At 42.1% G+C, this 20,265-nt stretch overlaps 1 protein-coding gene across 1 annotated transcript in view; it reads left to right on the plus strand.

The window, feature by feature from the left end:
• Positions 1-14,450, plus strand: part of LOC132890954 (solute carrier family 45 member 3) — an 86,318-nt gene extending 71,868 nt beyond the window's left edge. Inside the window, exons 3-5 of the mRNA XM_060928357.1 lie at positions 6,562-7,380; positions 9,067-9,332; positions 13,106-14,450. Of these exons, the coding sequence (XP_060784340.1) occupies positions 6,562-7,380; positions 9,067-9,332; positions 13,106-13,501 (1,481 nt within the window). The 3' untranslated portion in view covers positions 13,502-14,450. The remainder of the gene's footprint in view (positions 1-6,561; positions 7,381-9,066; positions 9,333-13,105) is intronic.
• Positions 14,451-20,265: the final 5,815 nt, after the last annotated feature.

The raw sequence follows: 20,265 nt of genomic DNA on the forward strand, positions 1-20,265 counted from the left end.
TGTGAATGTGAGTGTGAATGGTTGTCTGTGTCTATGTGTCAGCCCTGTGATGACTTGGCGACTTGTCCAGGGTGTACCCCGCCTTTCGCCCGTAGTCAGCTGGGATAGGCTCCAGCTTGCCTGCGACCCTGTAGAAGGATAAAGCGGCTAGAGATAATGAGATGAGATGAGATTATTCTCTTCTAATTCTAATTCGGCCGCATTTTCTATCAAATGTGCTTCAGAAATTAAAGCGTTACTGTCCTGAAAACATTAAAATTGAGTTATCCAATGAGATTTGTTTGTTGTCTCTAGGCTGAGAAGAGTTCAGAGCTGCTCACTCATTGGTTCGGACTTCATTGCCGGGACAGAAGGCCACGGCAGTGTATGTTTGTGGAGGAAGTGACAAATGAATTAACCAATCAGATTTTTATTTATAGTGGGCGGGACCAAAAACGTATGACCCTCAGCCTTCTCGAACCCCAACACGAGCTTAACCACGAGTCGGCGCAGTAGTGAAGTCACCTTCCAGCCAGTGTAGCGTTCATCAGTAGTGTTAGCAAATGCTAATAAAGTGGCCAAGCCAGTGCTATCTTTCGAGAGCAAATAACACAGGCTAACGACTGAGAAACTAAGATTTCTGTCTTCACGCTCTTCTTCACGCTACAGTATTTTTCATTCAGACTTAAGTATTCATTTCCCTGTGTAATTTACTGAGTTACTTTTAAAATCAACATCGACAGCTACACACAACGGAGCGACCTGACAGCCTGCCGCTAATCCCTTACAAAATCCTTTGCCCTGTTGCTTTTTTGGTTTCTGGCTAAGTTTTGGCTGAGCTCGAGTCCTAGCTCTGATAGTAACGGTTCGCCACTGCTATTCAGTATTGTTTCATATTGTGTCTGGATGTGTGTGTACATGTGCGAGTTTATACTTGTCTAACATTTGGACTCTTTTCATGAGAAGGGTCCAGATGACACTTTTGTGAGAAATATGTGAGCACCCTACTGAGATTAATTGAGATTACACGCAGTTCAGCTGGCATTTAAAGTGTTCAGTTGGAGAAGGTTGTGCTTTCAAACTCAACAGCCTTGAATGAATTTCGCTGACTTTGGCAGTCACTTAAAGCTGTAGTAAGCAATATTAACAGTTCTAGATCACTTATGCCAAACTTGGGGAGCAGAGGAATCTATTCTCTCCTTTCAAACCCATCTCCAAAACCCCTTTCCTGTAAATCCAGGCACTTGCACAGCGCAGTGATGAGAAAAGAAGAAAGCATCGTTTTAAAGTAAGTAAACAATGAATCTGCAGATCGATTTTGTGGGTATAATTTGATATCTAACCACACAATTTCATAAAAATTTTGCAACCACAACAGCATAATTGTGCTGTTTTCCCCTGAGCATCAGTGAACTCGTGTATACCAAATAAGCCAGTTAGTATTTTCTTCCTAACAGTCAGCTGGCTCCACGATGTTGTGCGAGCATTAATTTGAATATACATGATGTCTGGATTTACAGGTCTTACAGGAAGTATATGTTTAGACTAGATTTGATGCTTTTGTGCAACAGATAAGAACTAACTAGTGGGTGGGAAATTGTATCAAGCCATCAAAGAATGGAACAATCTAAATGAGGATATTAAACAGTGCTCTAAGATTTCCCAGTTTAAATCTTTTCAAGTCTTTCAATGCATATGATTCATATTATTTACATTCGTACATTACTTCACTTCTCAATCTTGTAACATGTAATTAGTTTTTACAAGCCCTTGAAAGTCACTTTGGTGAAGAAGCGTCCTGTTAACATCTCTCATCTCATCTCATCTCATCTCATTATCTCTAGCCGCTTTATCCTTCTACAGGGTCGCAGGCAAGCTGGAGCCTATCCCAGCTGACTACGGGCGAAAGGCGGGGTACACCCTGGACAAGTCGCCAGGTCATCACAGGGCTGACACATAGACACAGACAACCATTCACACTCACATTCACACCTACGCTCAATTTAGAGTCAACAGTTAACCTAACCTGCATGTCTTTGGACTGTGGGGGAAACCGGAGCACCCGGAGGAAACCCACACGGACACGGGGAGAACATGCAAACTGCACAGAAAGGCCCTCGCCGGCCACGGGGCTCGAACCCGGACCTTCTTGCTGTGAGGCGACAGCGCTACACCACCGTGCCGCCCTGTTAAAATATCTCATCTCATCTCATTATCTCTAGCCGCTTTATCCTTCTACAGGGTCGCAGGCAAGCTGGAGCCTATCCCAGCTGACTACGGGCGAAAGGCGGGGTACACCCTGGACAAGTCGCCAGGTCATCACAGGGCTGACACATAGACACAGACAACCATTCACACTCACATTCACACCTACGCTCAATTTAGAGTCACCAGTTAACCTAACCTGCATGTCTTTGGACTGTGGGGGAAACCGGAGCACCCGGAGGAAACCCACGCGGACACGGGGAGAACATGCAAACTCCGCACAGAAAGGCCCTCGCCGGCCACGGGGCTCGAACCCGGACCTTCTTGCTGTGAGGCGACAGCGCTAACCACTACACCACCGTGCCGCCCTGTTAAAATATCATTAAAGAAAATTTAAATTAAGGAAATGGCAACAAATTAACTGGGAATTAGTGGGGACTTAATTCAGGACCTGACTGTGAACAAATTAAGGAATAAGAGTGTGTGCTCTTATAGGAAAATAAGCAACAGTCGAGTGGAGTGATGTACCCCAATGTGAAGCCGTCATCATCTTGCAGCCTCAGCTGAGATTTCCCACACGTTGTAGCAGGCCACGGTGGTGGGCAGGTCTTCTGTCTTTATATAAGAAGAAGGCTTTATTTATCACATGTACACTCAAGCACATTTAACCCATCTGAAGCAGTGAACACATACACATACCCAGAGCAGTGGGCATTCTACAGCACCTGGGGAGCAGTTGGGAGTTAGGTGCCTCGCTCAAGGCCAACCTTCAGGCCATAGCTGCCCCATGTTAACCTAACCACATCTTTGGACTGTGGGGGAAACTGGAAGAAATGGGGACAACATGCAAATTCCACACAGAAAGGCCCCCGTTGGCCACTGGGCTCAAACCCAGAACCTTCTTGCTGTGAGGCAACAGTGCTAACAGCTACACCACCATGCTGCCGTAGGTGCCCTATACTAGTGTCCCTTGCAATGGTGTCAGGAAACGTTAACTTTCTTCCTTTGGAAGGCTTCCATAAATGGAGGTCTGAGATGATTTCACCCTTTGCCTGAAATGTGTGGCCTGCGAACCGGGCTCTGCGTTGAGCAAGATGTACCAAGACGGGTGGAAGATCTCCATATATTTGGGCTAGGGTGTAATGAACTCTAACGTGAAGTAGACCCTGAAATTACCACTCTGAAATTAATTACTTTTCAGTATTGTGGGGCAGCCATGGCCTGAAGGTTAGAGAAGCAGGTTTGGGCCCAAAGGGTTGCCGGTTTGATTCCTGGGACCGGCAGGAAAAACGCAAGGGGAGTTGAGTGAATGAACAGCACTTTCCCCTCCACCTGTATCATGAGCAAGGCACCTAACCCCCAACTGCTCCCTGGGCACTGTAGCATAGCTGCCCATTACCCTGGGTATGTGTGTGCTCAGTGCTCACTTGTGTGTTCTTCTATCATCATGTTTTATTCCTCTTATACCACAACAACTTGCCAAGAATGATCATTTGTGTTTGATTAAAGAATGACCCATATGTTTTATCCATTTATAGTTATGTTTAATGTTGTGTAAACTCTCTGAACAGAGTTTGTTCCTATTAACACTTTTTTTTTTTTACAGCAGCTATAAACAGTCATCCCATCACCATCATTTCTTTGTCTTGAAGTTTGTCATATGTGTCAGATCACAGAATCCAGGGACACATGTCAGCCCGGGGGCCTTTTGAGTTATTGACAGATTCAGAACGTACAGTTTCTAAGCTTTCCAATGATGCCTTCCATGTGGAGATCTGACAATATTTGAAGAATGTGTGGCCTTTTGAAAGTGTATACTTCTTAAAACAGAAAAGGGAGAAAATCGCCCTCAAAGTTTTCCATCTCAGCTACTCTGGGTGCAGGGCGGGCACATAATGCTGCTCATTTGCATGACATTAAGGAAAGCCCTACCCCCTACGAGCTAGCACGATGCTACTGTCATGTAAACAAAGATCACCACGTCAATTTTCCTTCCATGCAAAGTATGCCCAACACAATTATGAAGTACAAAAATAAGTCCTAAAGTATACTTTAACGTTTTGTGGTTGAAAAATTACTCACACCGTAAAAGAAAGATAGCACGATGATGACACAACTAACACAACACTAGTTTCATGTAAAGCCTCGGTCACAACCGGCCGTACAGTACGCGCTCCTACGGCCGGTCTACACGCAAAAAACGCAAGAAACACACGGAGAGCGCGCATGAAACGCACGAGAGCGCGCGTGTGAAAAGCACGAGAGCGTGCGTGTGATGTGCTGATTTTCGAGCCGCAGACCGGCCGCAGAGGTTCTTTGTCATGTCAAACAAACTCTACGGGCGCTTACGTTTTTTTCAGGTTGCAAGACAAACTTACAGCCAACGCGCGTCTTTCTCTGTGAACAAAAAAAAAAACGCAGCAATTTGGGAAACGCCAAAAATCACACGGCCAAAAAATCGTACGTCCGGTTGTGACCTAGGCTTAACCAAACCACAACACTCTCCGTTACATGCAAAAATAACCACACAGCCTTAGATTAATAAACTTACCCCATCAGAAAGAGAAACGGCGCCTTGCACACACCAATGCCTCCGATGGAATGTAATCCTAGAACGGTCCGTGTATCATCCGATCATTCAAGTATTCCATTCAATCTGGAAAACGAGGTTGGGTTTTTTTTTTGCTAGAAATGGTGATCTCCGATGTAAATACCGTGTGTCTGTTTGCTTCGCGGTGTGTCACCTCCTCTGCGCTCTGTTTAGTAACTCATTCCATAGTGAAATCACACGCCTGTATGCAGGATAAGTAGCCATGCGCTCAACTCGGATCATACAGCTGATTCGCGGAAAAAAAAACAAATGACTTAAATCATCATGTGAATGGCCCATATGGTAATTTACCCACACCCCCCAGCAGGCTACAGTCCTGACAAAAACGAGACAATTTGCAACAAAAAATGTATGCTTTTCCAACAAAACAATCTATTATCTGAAATACTGATTGCATTCTTCAAGATCTCAACTTGCACATGATGGAAAAAAAACAAAAATCACAAATTTCGAAAAAAAAATGCTTCTTTTGCGATTATCTCGGATTCGTTTCGGCCGACATGTGTCCCTGGATTCGGTGAGGGGTCACATATTACCTACGGTAGAAACCAAAAACTACTTTGTCTTTAAGACTTTAAAGAAACAGCTTGACCACTGACTGTTCTAAAGGCACTGACACTGGAGACTCCTTCCATAAATGCTATATAAAACGTCTGCTGACAAAAAATTTCAGCAAGTCAACAATTCTACATTTTTAATTAATTTACACAAAACGTTTGCAATACAAATCCTGATACTGCATTAATATAAACCTGTCATCTGAATTTCAACCTAAACTACTGAGCTGCATTTATAGAAATTTATTGATCATTCAACAGCACTCTGGTGTAATAAGCATTTATCTATAAGAAGATGGCTGAACATTACACAATGACTGACAGACAAATTCTCCTCACCTTTTAAACTCTCAGGACTGTGTTGAAACAGAAGCCAGATACATGTGGTTTTACAGCGCTCACTGACGGATATCTTTTGAAAAATTTCTTTAAGGCCAGCATGTTCCCTCGGCTATCCGTTTCCACCTCTTCCATAGTGATACCCCACTGCAGGAATAACATGCTTTGTCAAGTTCCGCTTCAACACCTTTAAATCAGACGTGCATTATTTGCGTTGTTTGCGGTGTGTTATTCCAAACCTTTTATATCCCTGAACATTATGAAACTTACAGGAACTGTTCTAGGGTTGTTGTTGTTTTTTAAACTAATGCTCTTTATGTTTGGGCCAAAATTACTTTTATCACATATCAATCAAATGTCCACACACCTCAGTCACCTGAGGTTCATTTACCCAGCCATGTCAGAAACAAATGACATTTTAGAGTTTAAATAATACTGAATTGATTGCTGTCAGTACCCTTGACTCATCCCCGAGCCGGCAGTCTTCTGGATCGTACAGTATTTCCACAGTGAACTTAATATCTTCCTGAACATCTCCTCAGCTCATCATCTGCTACTGCTGCAGCTAGAAATAGACCCTGAGAATTTGGACAGGAATCAAATGAAAATTTAGGCCCAGCAAACTGGCTTAGTCATCTTCCTTAATTAGAAAGGAAGTAGGAGAGATTTGGGGGAGAAGAGCTGATATTCGGTCATTATACTTTGCTGATTCTAATAGAGCTGCATGTTTGTGTTCCCTATTTTAGATAGATATGGTTCATCCTGCAGGCACTGATCCTCTCTTGGGCTTTACCCAAGAATCTTTTTTTTTTTTAAATCAGAATCTTTCAGATACAAGGACGTTCTCATCACCATGTACTTTCTCTGCAGGTATCGGTCCAGTTCTGGGTCTCGTCTTCATCCCTCTCATTGGTTCAGCCAGTGATCACTGTAGCAGTAGCTATGGCCGCCGCCGACCCTTCATCTGGCTGCTATCTCTGGGTGTGCTTATGGCCATGTTCATCATCCCTCACACTGATGTCCTGGCAGCCTGCCTCAGCTGGGGTGGCAGTGCCCATTCAAACCAACCACTGCAGGTGGGTCTGCTCATCTTGGGCGTAGTGCTGCTGGACTTCTGTAGCCAGGTGTGCTTCACGCCACTGGAGGCACTTCTGTCAGACCTGTACAGTGGACGTGAGGAGTGCGCCCATGCCTTTGCTACCTTCTCCTTCATGGCGAGTCTGGGTTCGTGTATGGGATACCTCCTGTCCTTGCTCGACTGGAGCTCTGGTCCACTTGCCCAGTACCTGGGAGGCCAAGCCAAGGGACTCTTCACTTTCCTTACCGTCATCTTTGTTTTCTGCGTGCTGGTCACCATGAAGGCATCAGAGGAGGAAGAGGATAAGTTGGATACTTGGGGTGGATTCTTTTCCTTGTGCTATATTCCCCGGAGACGGTTTAAGATCTGCTTGCCAAGGGCAGGTTCTCTAATATGTGTGCTCAGGAGCTGCTGGTCCGTCACACCAGCAATCTTCAGAAGCTACTGCCATGTGCCGTATGTCATGAGGCGTCTCTGCGCCGCTCAGCTAAGCAGCTGGATGGCCATTGTGAGTTTTATGCTTTTCTACACGGACTTTGTCGGAGAAGGACTTTACCAAGGAGTGCCCAGTGCTGCACCAGGCACAGTGTCCAGGCAGCAATACGATGAAGGTGAGATGGTGCATCTTTTCATGAATTTGTATGTAATTTTAATACAAATCTTTAACTGTCCAAGAAAAAAAAGCATTTTCTTAATAACCCACCAACAGAGTAGATAAATAACCAGCTGTAGGTGCAGCTCTCATTTGTGGAAGAGAAAAGACAAGGAATCATCAATGTAACTATTGACTCTGAGTAAACAAAGGCTGTTTTTGCTAATCACTGAAGTGCGTGGTAAAGGTAAGGGGTGGACAGGGTTGAAAAAGATTTAAAGCTTATGTGCTAATAAACAGAAATGCTCTGCCTCTTCTGATGAGAATTCACAGCCCTTGACCTCGCTCGGCCGTCTGTCTTCTGTCAGAAGTGGTCTGCTTTGTGTTTGTCACCCCCTCAAATAATCATTTTTCCTCTGGTAATGAGCTTGTTTTGCTGGAGTTGGTGCTGTGTGCTTCCTGTCTCGTGGCCAGTGTGTCTGGCTCTTCTGACTGAACTTGAGTTAACCTTCACCCACAGTCAGTGACCATGCTATGCGAGTCAACCAAACACCCAGATGGATGCACGGCCACAACTTGGTGCCTCACTCCAACTAACCGGTTGTGTTCACGCATCTTGAACACAAACTTTCTAACTTTGCATAGCATCCTAAACGCTCTTTCTCCAACACAGCACGTTGACAGACTTGGTACACACCCAAGTACAAATAAATGAAGTCTCCTGGGATAGTCTATCAATAGCAACAGCAAACTATAGCCAATTTACGAGTTTATTTCTGAGCACTGCTCTTGGACTGGCGTATGAGTAGATGATTAAAAAACAGCGCAGCTTCAGACATACTTGTTCTGCGAGACTTTTGGCCTGCTAGACTGTGCTTAAACTCTGAATTTGTGGTGTGTGAAGACTGTTCAGTCATTTAAAATGGGAATCCAGTGCCTTTTCAAACATGTACCACGGAAGATTTAAGGTTAGCTCTGTATGTAACGCTTGGGCAAAACTATCTGAACTACCTCTCACCATCTTTAAAGAGACAGCCAGCCATACATTTGGCGCATGTCGACAAGTTAAGTCTGGTCTGAGGGCGCTCTTTTTGGCATCTGCAGAATTTAGAAATCCCCTGTGTTCTGTATATTTCGACTGACAAATGATTTAATTCCATAAGTGCTGGCTCGTTGTTCTACGTGCTCAGGCAGTTTTTGTGTTTCCTCCATAGATCTTACCTTATTCCGTATTTCTGACCAATGAATGAGAATTTTATGAGGACATTTTTCAGCTGTATACATCCCTCAACCAAACTTTTTTTGCTCTTGGTTCATTGAACCAAACCAAACCAAATAGTGAACCAACCATCACCAAGTATCAGTTGAAACAAAATATCTGGGGGAAGCCATGGCCTAATGGTTAGAGAAGCAGCTTTGGAACCAAAAGGTTGCTGGTTCAATTTCCTAGACCAACAGGAATGGCTGAAGTGCCCTTGAGCCAGGCACCTAACCCCCAACTGCTCCCCGGGCTGTTCTGAGTATGTTGTACGTCGCTCTGGGTAAGAGCATCTAATAAATACCATTAATGTAATCTGATTCGGAATCAGCAAATGAACAGTTGGTTATGAAAGCAACCTCCACTAAATTACATGGTTATAAGATGTGAATGCTTGTGGTGTGTTTATGATCTCCCAGCAAAAGATTTCATTTCTCTTTCTCTTAGGCATCCGTATGGGCAGTCTGGGGCTGTTCTTGCAGTGTGCTACCTCGACCTTATTCTCATTAATCATGAACCGGCTGGTGTGTACATTTGGCTCCAGGAAGGTCTTCTTGTTCAGCATGGTATCTTTTACCCTCTCGGCGCTAGTCATCTGCTTGTCCAAGAGCGTGCTGTTGGTCACGGGGATGTCGGCCCTTACCGGCTTTGCCTTTGCCACCTTACAGACGCTGCCGTACACACTCACCTGCCACTATCACCAAGAGAAGGAGGTAGGATTTTAAACTAGATCTTTTAGTTTAACTCTCATACCCTCTGCTACATGGAATGGGAAAAACAAGTCACTTAATGCATCTAAACATGGTAGGTCGTGGGTTCTAGACATCCTTCAGCCATCTATCCATTATCTATACCAATTATCTGTCATGGTTGTGTAGAAAGCTGGAGCCAATGCCAGTTTATTTTGGGTGAAAGGCTGGGTACACCCTCAGTGGGTAGGTCATCAGTTTGGTTTTAGACATGTCTATGGAAAAAAAAAATCTGTGGGTGCTCCTGCAGACCCAAACACTGTTGAGCAAGAGGTGTCAATGGAGAAGTATGAGATTTGTAGAAGCAAAGAGATATGTCCATTTCGCCAATGTCATTAGATTTTACTTCAACATCAAACTTGCTGTGACAGCAAAAGGTCAAGTTAGGTGCCGATATTGTCAACAAAGAAAAAGAAAGTGTGTCTCTCTTGGGCCGAGGAGGATCACTAGCATCAACAATTGGTGTAAGCAACACAAATCCAGTTTAGCGTAAAAACATTCCAAGCATGGGAAAGCCATGGCCTAATGGTTAGAGAAGCAGCTTTGGGACCAAAAGGTTGCCGATTCAATTCCCTTGATCAGCAGGAATGGCTGAAGTGCCCTTGAGCAAGACACCTAACCCCCATCTGCTCCCCAGGCTGCTCTGGGTATGTTGTGACAAATGTTTATACAGCCCCTGATACCAAATGTCCTCCGTCATGTAAACTTGGTTCAGTGGCTCTTTGTTTTACTTCCCAGAAAACTTGGAATGCTGAAAGAATACCAAAAACTTGAGAAATGTTCTGAACTCCACTGCCTCCTTGAGCATCACTGATCAGGTTGATCCTTTCATGGCTACAGATTATCCAGACTTGCCGCAAGACATCATACGCAGCAGTTCGAGGAACAATGACAGCTTGATTTCATTGCCCTGATCTCAATGCTACCAAGTATCTTTGGGATCACTGTTCGTATAAGAACTACAGTGATTTCTGCATGTTACAATGCATTCAGCATCTTGGCAAACCCATGCACTAAAATTCTATTTAACTTGTATAAGAACATACAACAGACATTGTGAAAAAGCAGCTTTATAGATATCTGGGTGTAGATTTAGGTCATGAACAGGCCAGTGGCAACAATGGCAAGGAAAAATTCCTGGAGATGACATGAGGAAGAAACTTTGACAGGACTCAAAAGGGAACCTGTCCTCTTCCCAGTGACACCAAATAGTGTGATTATGATGTTCATCCTTTGGGGTTGAAGATGACCCTGACTTCAATTTGGTGGGCGGCAGTTGTGGGTCCAGAAGCGACTGACTGATGAGATCAATCATCTTTGAAGGTACGTCCACATGTCGAATTTGAAGTCATGACTTGCACGTGACTTGGATTAGAGTGAGGGAGAGTTGCACAGTCCTGAGCCTCACTCTCTCGTCCCGACCTAACTGGGCTGACCTGACCAGGGACAAGGCAGAATCAAGACAGCTGGAGCTAGGTCGTGATGCAGTGGATGGCCAACAGTGTTCTGCATGTTGCACTGTGCCCTGATCGCGCTCCACAAACGCTTTGCTGGGTCCGCCTTCCTGCCCGTTGAACCACCAGGTGGTAATCTCCGCACAGTCTGCTGAGTCCAGTCTTTGGTCGTAACTCTGACCAGGGGAGTGGGGGGTTGCTAGTGCTTGCTCAAGACACCACCCCAGGCTAGTGGAGGGAAAGAGACGCCTTACTACTCCATTGCATCAGTGTGATTATAAATTGTTACAGTATACAGGTGTAGAGGAGTAAAAACAAACAGTGTTAAGTGTGTTGAAAGGATGTTCAGTCTGAGAAAATTGGGAATAAGAGTCCAGGATTGAGCACAGGACAGTCTTTATGATTACAGTAGCAGTTCTTTGATATAAATCTACAGTATCCAGGTGAGATGGTCCACTGAAGCAAAAATGAGTCTTGGGTATAAACTGTTTCAGGAAGTCTTTAGGTGGATATAACCACTGACCTGGGACCATAGGTCTCTCTTTCTTCACAGATCTTTCAGATTTGAGGTGATTTTATTTGACCCAAGTTAAAGGACATGGGACATGGATTTTTTTCTGGGTATAATTATGTATAAAGGACATAAGAAATGCCATCTAAATCACTGCAGGGCGTCAAAAATGTGAAAATCATCACATTATTCAACTTTTTTATACATCAGCGTAAAACAATGATTCGTTAATGAGCTAGGTGGTCACGTGACCCGTGATGTCACAAAAACTTTCCAAGGAGCCAGCGCTTGGGAATCTAATGTAAACAGGTTACTGAAATGGACACCATCGACAGTGATATTCCTGATGTTTCACAGAGATGTGAAGTTAGACCCTATCAATTCGAACCGATAGCTGGAAATTCACATGAACATGGATCTTGTCTTTACTCTGACGGGTCAGATGATTCTGAGAGTGAGAGTTCATTCAATCCCTATGAAACTGAAAGCGGTCGGCTCGATAACACTTCCTGGTAAGTTAAAAACAATTCTGCTCAAAGGCTAATGATCTGTTGAAAGAAGTATTATTTTTGTATCATACATTGAAAGTTCATCATAGATCTAGCTAAAGTCCGTGGCAAGCTAGTTTTTTTTTTTTTGCTGATATTTTTCGAGATTGATTGAGATACAATGCTTCCAGAGTCCGAGATGAAAACATTTAAAATGGCGAAACGCCATCACACAGCCAACAACACTACGCCATTTGGCGAAAGAGATGAAAATTAAGAAAAGTTAAAGAAACTTACCAACATAACATTTATTTAAATGTCCATTAATGTTACAGGATTTCTTGACTGTCTCTACAGTTGTAGGAATGTTAGCCCCTGTATATTATGGCGCCATCACTGCCTCCATGAACCCGGCTATATGGACTCTTAAATTTGGCTTGGCAATTAATATCGCTCAGTACCTGAGTATTAATGTTGAAAGAATCCTCAGCGAAATGGTCCGAACACAGTTTGTGGGAAACAGTAGGTGCAAAGTTTTTTTCTACGGCAGTAGTGAGCCCACACTTTCCTCAGCTTCGGGTCCTTGGGGAATGCAAAAAAACTTACTCCAGGGCATTTCCCATTGGAATTATTGCAACCATAAGCAGCACAATACACCATGATGTTCAATGTATGTTAAAGACTATAAAAACAATTTTCTTGTCATTCACTTCTCCATTCATCTACCCGCTTGTGCTGTGCCCGAAAGTTTTTGTGACGCATGATCACGTGACAGCGGCTCTTCCGGTTGTAAAATATGCATATCGGAGCTCGAGCAGAAATGCCATATAATCATCACGAATATAACGATTTTGCTGAATTTAATAGATGATTTTGTATTTGTTGATGCAATTAATTCATATTTTTAATGGAAAGAAACTGATATAGCGTGCATTTATGTTTCATGTCCCATGTCCTTTAACTTTTTGTACCTGTGGAGTTGAACTGCCTGGTCTGGAATCAAGGACAAAACTTAATGTTCAGTCCAAATCTGAGATAGCACTTGTGTATTTCATCTACTTTTAAAATTCCATTTTTCAAACCAATATAGGAAAAAATTTCCATTAAACATCCTTGAATGAATGTTTCTGCAGTTAGTTCCTTGAGGAGCTCTCCTTGAGCTTGAGGTCACTTTTTTTAAAAAAAGACTGTATTAATAGATTTTTAGCTTGACACCATACTGTAGTAAAAATCCAGTTCTGATAGTACTGCTGAGATCTTACTGGTTACTCTGATCTCCCACAGGTGTATATGCCAAGCAACAAAACCAAAAAGATTCACAAAAACAGGATGAACATTTCTCCTGAAACCGTGCGCCTCACACTGAATGAAGACACGAGCGACCTGAACCATAACGGCCATGCCCCCTACGACCAGGACGACCTGGAATATTACCCTCAGAATGGTACGCACGTCGATCACAGATCAGACGATTATGAAAAACGTGGCGTGGGCTTGGACTTTGCCATTCTTGATAGCACCTTCTTGCTTTCTCAGGTCTTCCCTTCTCTGTTCATGGGCATGATCGTCCAGTTCACAAAATCTGTCACTGCCTACATTGCTTCTTCTGCTATTTTTGGTGCAGTCAGTGTGTATTTTGCGACACGTGTCATCTTTGAACAGAAGGATCTTGAACGCTAGGAGAAAACCATAAATTTGAAAGACCAGATGCCTTTATGGCTGCTCTTCAGGAAATAAACAGGTTCTTGTGACATGGATTTTGGCTTCAAGCTACTAGAACACCAAAACCCAGAGAGAAAAAAAACCCTGTAATAAATCTGTAGTCATTCAGCATGATGCCCTGCTGTTGTTCTTTCCTGTCTGCCCACACAATAACATCCTGCCTGTCTCACCATCCTTCCTGTCAGTCATTTTCGCCACTTGTTCACCCAGACCAGAAAGCCTTTTTTATTTTCTACGTTAACTTAATGTTAATATAACTGTTTAATTCTCTTTTCTTTGCACTAATGGCATGTCTTATCATCACAGTCCTCATTCTCAGTCACTGACTCTACATAATGTTTGTAATTTATCCTCAGTGCAGGCCTGGATGGCTTTACGTTGCTGTGAAGGTGACTTCACACTGCTCAGGCTTTCTTTTTCACTCGTATCATGTACACAAAATTTTAACAAAAAACACACACAATTTGGACCAGCGATTGCATCTGAGAGATGCGATGTGTCATGCAATGCCTTTATGTCTTGTAAAGATTTAGGAAAAGAAATATTTTACTGTATATATTTTTGTACATTAATAATATATACATATACAAACATTTATATCCCTATGGGAATTTTTTTTTTAATGCAGCCTGTTTGCTGAGGTCATCTGTATTTATGTTCTGTTGCTAGCTTCACGTCACGCAAACATCGTATAGTTAATGGAATACATTTTGTCTACGTAGTTAGGAACCAGCACTAACAGCCAAATCAAGGCAGAAGCTTAAAAAAAAAAAAAAGACAGCCCAGCTTATTTTTGTACAGAGAGTTTTGCTACCTAAATGATACTGTAGAAACACTTTGTGCCAGAAAATCATCACCATCATCATGAAAATGATGCTACAGCAGGGCATAGAAATTGGGGTTATGTTTGGACATATATATATATATATATATATATATATATATATATATATATATATATATTTTTTTTTTTTTTTTTTTTTTTTTTTTAAATTATATCCACATTCACTGGATATGAGCAATCGTGTGCTCTGATTGGCTACTCTACTACAAGGATATCAGCTCATATACCATGAGTAGAGAAAAACAAAATAGCGGAGCGTGTTGCTGAACCAACCGAGGATGAAATAAAAACTCTACTCGAAAACAAATCCCCAAAAATTGTTATCAAGTATTTAAAAGAAACAGAAATAGCTAAAAGAATATAATCCCCCCCCCCCCCCAAATATCTCCTGTTCCACACTCCAGCCCAGTCGGTGGCAGTAATGCACCTTTAAGTTGGTTTGCCAACCACCAAAAAAAAAAACCTAAAGAAGAAGAAGAAACCCCCGAAAATACAAAAAAGCAACAAAATATGAAATGAAAGTATTTGATGGTAAGAACGTATCTTTTTTTATTTTTCAAGAATTATTATTATTATTATTATTATTATTATAGCATTTTTCACAAATTGCTCCTGTCATTTCATCGGTTTGTTTACATTCTAAGCGGAAATTATTTTGTCCTATATTTTGTATAAAGCTTTTATTTATCAAATTTGCAAAAAAATTAAAATAAAAGCGCTCTGTTTCTCAAAATCCAGTGAATGTGGATAGAATAAAGCAGTTATTCCACTCAATCTCGTCGTACATGGGTCATAGCCGACTTGGTGCTATGCGCCTCGTCAGTTATCAGCTCATGTACGACTTGATTTGATGGAATAACTGTTAAATATCCTGTGTGCATAAGTGTGTGTGTGAGTTATGTGCACACACGCATGGGATTGTATGAAAGTATGCGAGTGTATTTGCAAGACTGTGAGAGAACGTGTGTGTGTGTGTGTGTGTGCGCGTGTGTGTGAGTGCAAGAGAATGCATGAGCATATGTAAGGGGGTTTGCAAGTGTGTCTGTTGTATGAGAGTGAGTGTTTGTGTGAGAGTGTCTGAGTATGTGAGAGTTTCTTTGAAAGTGAGTGTGTGTGTGGGGGAGAGTGTAGGCATGCGAATTCATGTGCAAGTGCGATTTTGCGAGTGTGTGTGAGTGAGAGAGAGAGAGAGAGAGAGAGAGAGAGAGAGACGTGAAAGAATCAGTAGAACTCTCAGGACAGACCCATGTGCTTTCAAAGCATAATATCTTTGTCTACTGGTGTTGTATCTCGTCAAATGTATGTACATTAAACAAACAGCCATAAAATTATTTTAAATAAATGATTTATGAGTTAGATTTTAATTTATTATGTCTGCTGTTAGCAATTGTATGTCTTAATTAATTGAACACGGTCATTGATTTAAAATATGATTCATTTTGCAGCCTGTTGTTGTTTTGGTATTATCTAATAACCTGCCAATCAAAAGTTTGTACACCCCTTCTTAATAGTTGCTATTTTCTACCATCATTCAATAACAGTGAAAAGGTTAGAACTATTAAATATATACAAAATAACATACGTGCCATGAAAATTATTAAAACTCTTTCCGAACAGTATTTCTTTACAAGCAGATTTACGAAGAGCTTCATCTACGGTAGGAGGTGCTTGAATACTCTGAGCTCATCACTGCTTCAAAATTGTTTGTTTTGGGAAACAATTTTCATTTCAAGTGATATTCAGTCGAGGGTGCCTAAACTTTTGACTGGTAGTGTACTGTACATTGTATGCTTTTATGCTTCCTGTCATTTTCTATAATGGACCAAAACCCTTTAAGATCGTTGATTTGATTTCTTTATATTGATTTTGATGAGCGTATTCCTATTGTGTAAATTGCTTTGAGAAACCTTTGATGAACATCCTGTCGTCTTGGTTGAAATGACTCGACTTTAAAGTGCCTACGCTTATTTATTATTCGGTCAGTGTAAAATGAGCATGTTGTTTCTTTTGCGTCTTTGCTGCGCGAGTCAGGGAGTTTCTGACAAGAAGATTACTTTTCATAGAAGTAAAAATACACACTGTTTATTTATACGAAAATGCCTTCATCCTGACTGTGTATCGTGTTCTTAAAGTCTGAAGCTCATGGTATAAATTCGTTATGCCGTCCTGAACCACGACTCATTGTTTACTGTTCAAACGTTACTAGCTTTGTGCTCTTGCGAACAGGACACATGAGCATGCAGCCGTAATAACTGCAGCCCACTTTCTGATATATGTCTAATCAGGTAAGAAATTTATAACCACTATATTTACCCAACAGAAGTCTTTGGGTTTTTATATTGTACTTTAATAGTTGAATTGCATTCAATTAAATATACTGTAACAACACTGATCTCAAATGTCTGGTTATTTTTTGTCGCCTGTTTGTAACTGTGCTATTATTTAGTCGCTATTTTGCGAAATGAAATACGGAAGGAAGGAAGGAAGCACCTGGGGATGTACTGGTATGGAAAAACGAGATCGCCAATGATGGCGTGGCTCACTCAGGCCCCATCTAGTCCAGAAGGAACGATCTAAAGTGGGCCACCTTCCTTGCGCAATAAATGTTGCAAGCTATATAGATTATATACAAGCTATATATACTGTAGAAGCTATATACATACACCCTAGGAATACCGACCTACCGTATTTGCCAGAAAGAATCCGAAACAGCGAGGAATTGACCGCGATTTTTGTTGAACTGCTCATTAAGACTTAATTAGTCCATAACTTCATTAATAATTGTAATGAAGCAAATCTGTGTAGAAGTTATATGCACCCTAGGCAGCTGGGCCATAGAAGGTTCACGCTGCACGCTACACGCTACACGTTCACGTGAAGAACCGGACCCTGGGCCATTAAACTTCAACTTTTCTCGGTAGTCGTCCATTTTATCTCCCTAGACCCGTTCTGATTGGCTGGCGCGGCGGTGACCTTGGGGTTGTGCATGCATTGACTGGAATTTCCATCTTCACGCCTAGAAAAAAGTGTGCATGTTCATTTCTCGCTTCACGCGTGAAGTGTGCAGCGTGCAACGTGAACGCCGTTCTATGGCCCAGAGCAAGTCATGCTACGTTTGTCCACTTTTCTTTACACGCGTGTAGCGTGCAGCGTGCAGCGTGAACCTTCTATGGCCCAGCTGCCCTAGGTCCCCCTACCTTCATGCTAGAAAGAATCAAAATCGGTGAAGAATTGAGGGAAAGAAGCAATTTGTGTGGAAACTGCTCGTTAGGGATTGATTAATTACTCCATATCTTCATTATTAATTGCAATTATGCAAATTTGAGTAGAAGCCATATGCACCCCAGGTGGATCTACCTTCCCACCAAAAAGAATAAAAATCAGTGAAGAACTGAGAGAGGAAGCGATTTTCGTGAAACGTGGATGACGCCAGATGGACGATGGACGGATGACGGACGACGCACGATGGCATAATCTCATCGCCTGTTGGCCAGACGAGCTAATAATCAACGCCAAGGTGTCATACTTCTACTTCATCACTTCTTATAGTTACATTTAATGTTGCAGAACAAATTAGTTCCTGTTACCTCTTACGTTACAGCAGCTATAAATAGCCGTTCCTTCACCGTGTTAGAGAAACTGTAAACTCCTCTGTCCTGAAGACTTTTCCATGTCAGAAAACTTCAAGCTTTACCTCTGACCCTGACCCTGGAGACTCCTTCATTAAATGTTAAATAAACATCTGATAGAAAAGTGAAAATGCTCCACCATACAAATATGGTTCCAACATGGTGGTGCTTTTCAAATGATTACTTCTATCAGCTGCTTCCATTAGGGGTCGCCACAGCACATCATCATGATCTGCATATTTAATTTGGTGTAGTTTTTTCACCGGATGCCCTTCCTGACGCAACCTTCCCCAATCTATCCGGGCTTGGGACTGGCGCTAAGTATGCACTGGCTTGTGGAACCCCAGTGGCTGGGTATTGTACCTAATCTACATGTCTTTTGAACTGTGGGGTAAACCGGAGCACCCGGAGGAAACCCATGCAGACACGGGGAGAACATGCAAACTCCACACAGAAAGGCCCCCGCCAGCTGTGAAGTTCGAACCCAGAACCTTCTTGCTGTGAGGCACCACCGTGCTGCCCAAGTTCACTTATAACTGTAGTTTTTAACCTGCACTGTTAACACACTGTGTGTCCCAGTGTTTTCCAGGCTAAACGATTTTAGGCCTGTATTATACATTAAAAGTTTGCGCTAAAACCATGAAGAATTCCAATGAGTTAATGACCTGGTTAATGACCTCTGAGTCTGGCGTATTGGACGATGTGAAAAATACTTCAGATTACTGAGGAGCAGAACCGGAAACACTGGTGTATTAAAGTCAGTACTGTAGATTTACGACCCCGACGTTCCTGACTATTGAAACTGGTTGATTCTAGTGACATGAAACAGCGCCACCTGCTGCATGATCTTGCTTTTTTATAGCAGCTTTCCATCCAGAGGGTGCCATAAAACTTTACTACACAGTCATGTCATATCCTTTCGGTCTACCTGATTCATTTCCAGACACATTTCCCTTCTATTCTTATTACTGACACATCTCATCTCATCTCATTATCTCTAGCCGCTTTATCCTGTTCTACAGGGTCGCAGGCAAGCTGGAGCCTATCCCAGCTGACTACGGGCGAAAGGCGGGGTACACCCTGGACAAGTCGCCAGGTCATCACAGGGCTGACACATAGACACAGACAACCATTCACACTCACATTCACACCTACGCTCAATTTAGAGTCACCAGTTAACCTAATCTGTATGTCTTTGGACTGTGGGGGAAACCGGAGCACCCGGAGGAAACCCACGAGGAGAACATGCAAACTCCGCACAGAAAGGCCCTCGCCGGCCACGGGGCTCGAACCTGGACCTTCTTGCTGTGAGGCGACAGCACTAACCACTACACCACCGTGCCGCCCCACCAAGGGGTTTGTTCAGATAAAAAAGTGGTGCAGCCAGTTCTCAGATAAACCTCTCAGCTTATTATTCAGCAATTCATCTTAAAGTAAAACTACAGTGAGACTATAGGAACGGTAAGAATTTACATGAAAAAAGAATATAAATCTGGACCGCCAACAATTTCTAGGAGTTTAAAGGGTTTAAACCTCATACTGTATTAATAAAGAAACAATCAAGACTATTACAAGAAATGCAAGAAATATGAGCTTAAGTTAACCTTTTGATATTTTCATTTCAATAAAATAGGCCGAGGCGAAAAAAAAAAAGGATCTAATACGACCTATAAATGTCAGTCGTAATATCATTCTAGACAACATACGTTAAATCATAGCTATATGAAAAATCCTCAAGGCATTATTTGAATAATTACATTATTATTATTCCACACTAACAGACAAATAACGCCTCATATTACAGTATGGCTGTAGTTTGAATCAGGTACATTTACTCTGGTTAATTTTGTATTTATCAAAAAGAAAAAAATGAGGTAAATTATGGTTATTTGGGATAAATTCAACATGAAGTTGCTACAAATTAAAGGCTAATACAGGCTACTTACTGGTTAATAAGCAAAACGGTGAGTTAGACCAACAACCATCTGGATGGAAGATGATCATCTGGTTTATGTTTATACTAGTGCTGTCAAGTGATTAAAATATTTAATCGCCATTAATGTCGTGACTGTCATAGTTAACTCGCGATTAATCGCAATTTAATCGCACATTTTTGTCACATGAAAAACCATTGTAATTCTCTTACCAGCATAAAAAAGTGAATGGGCTTGCGTTGTACCAATGTTTTTTTTTTTTATTGCAGAGCATAACACTACGGAGCCGTAGAGGGGACATGGTGAATAAAAAAA

Source organism: Neoarius graeffei, chromosome 8, assembly GCF_027579695.1.
Source record: "Neoarius graeffei isolate fNeoGra1 chromosome 8, fNeoGra1.pri, whole genome shotgun sequence".
NCBI lineage: Eukaryota > Metazoa > Chordata > Actinopteri > Siluriformes > Ariidae > Neoarius > Neoarius graeffei.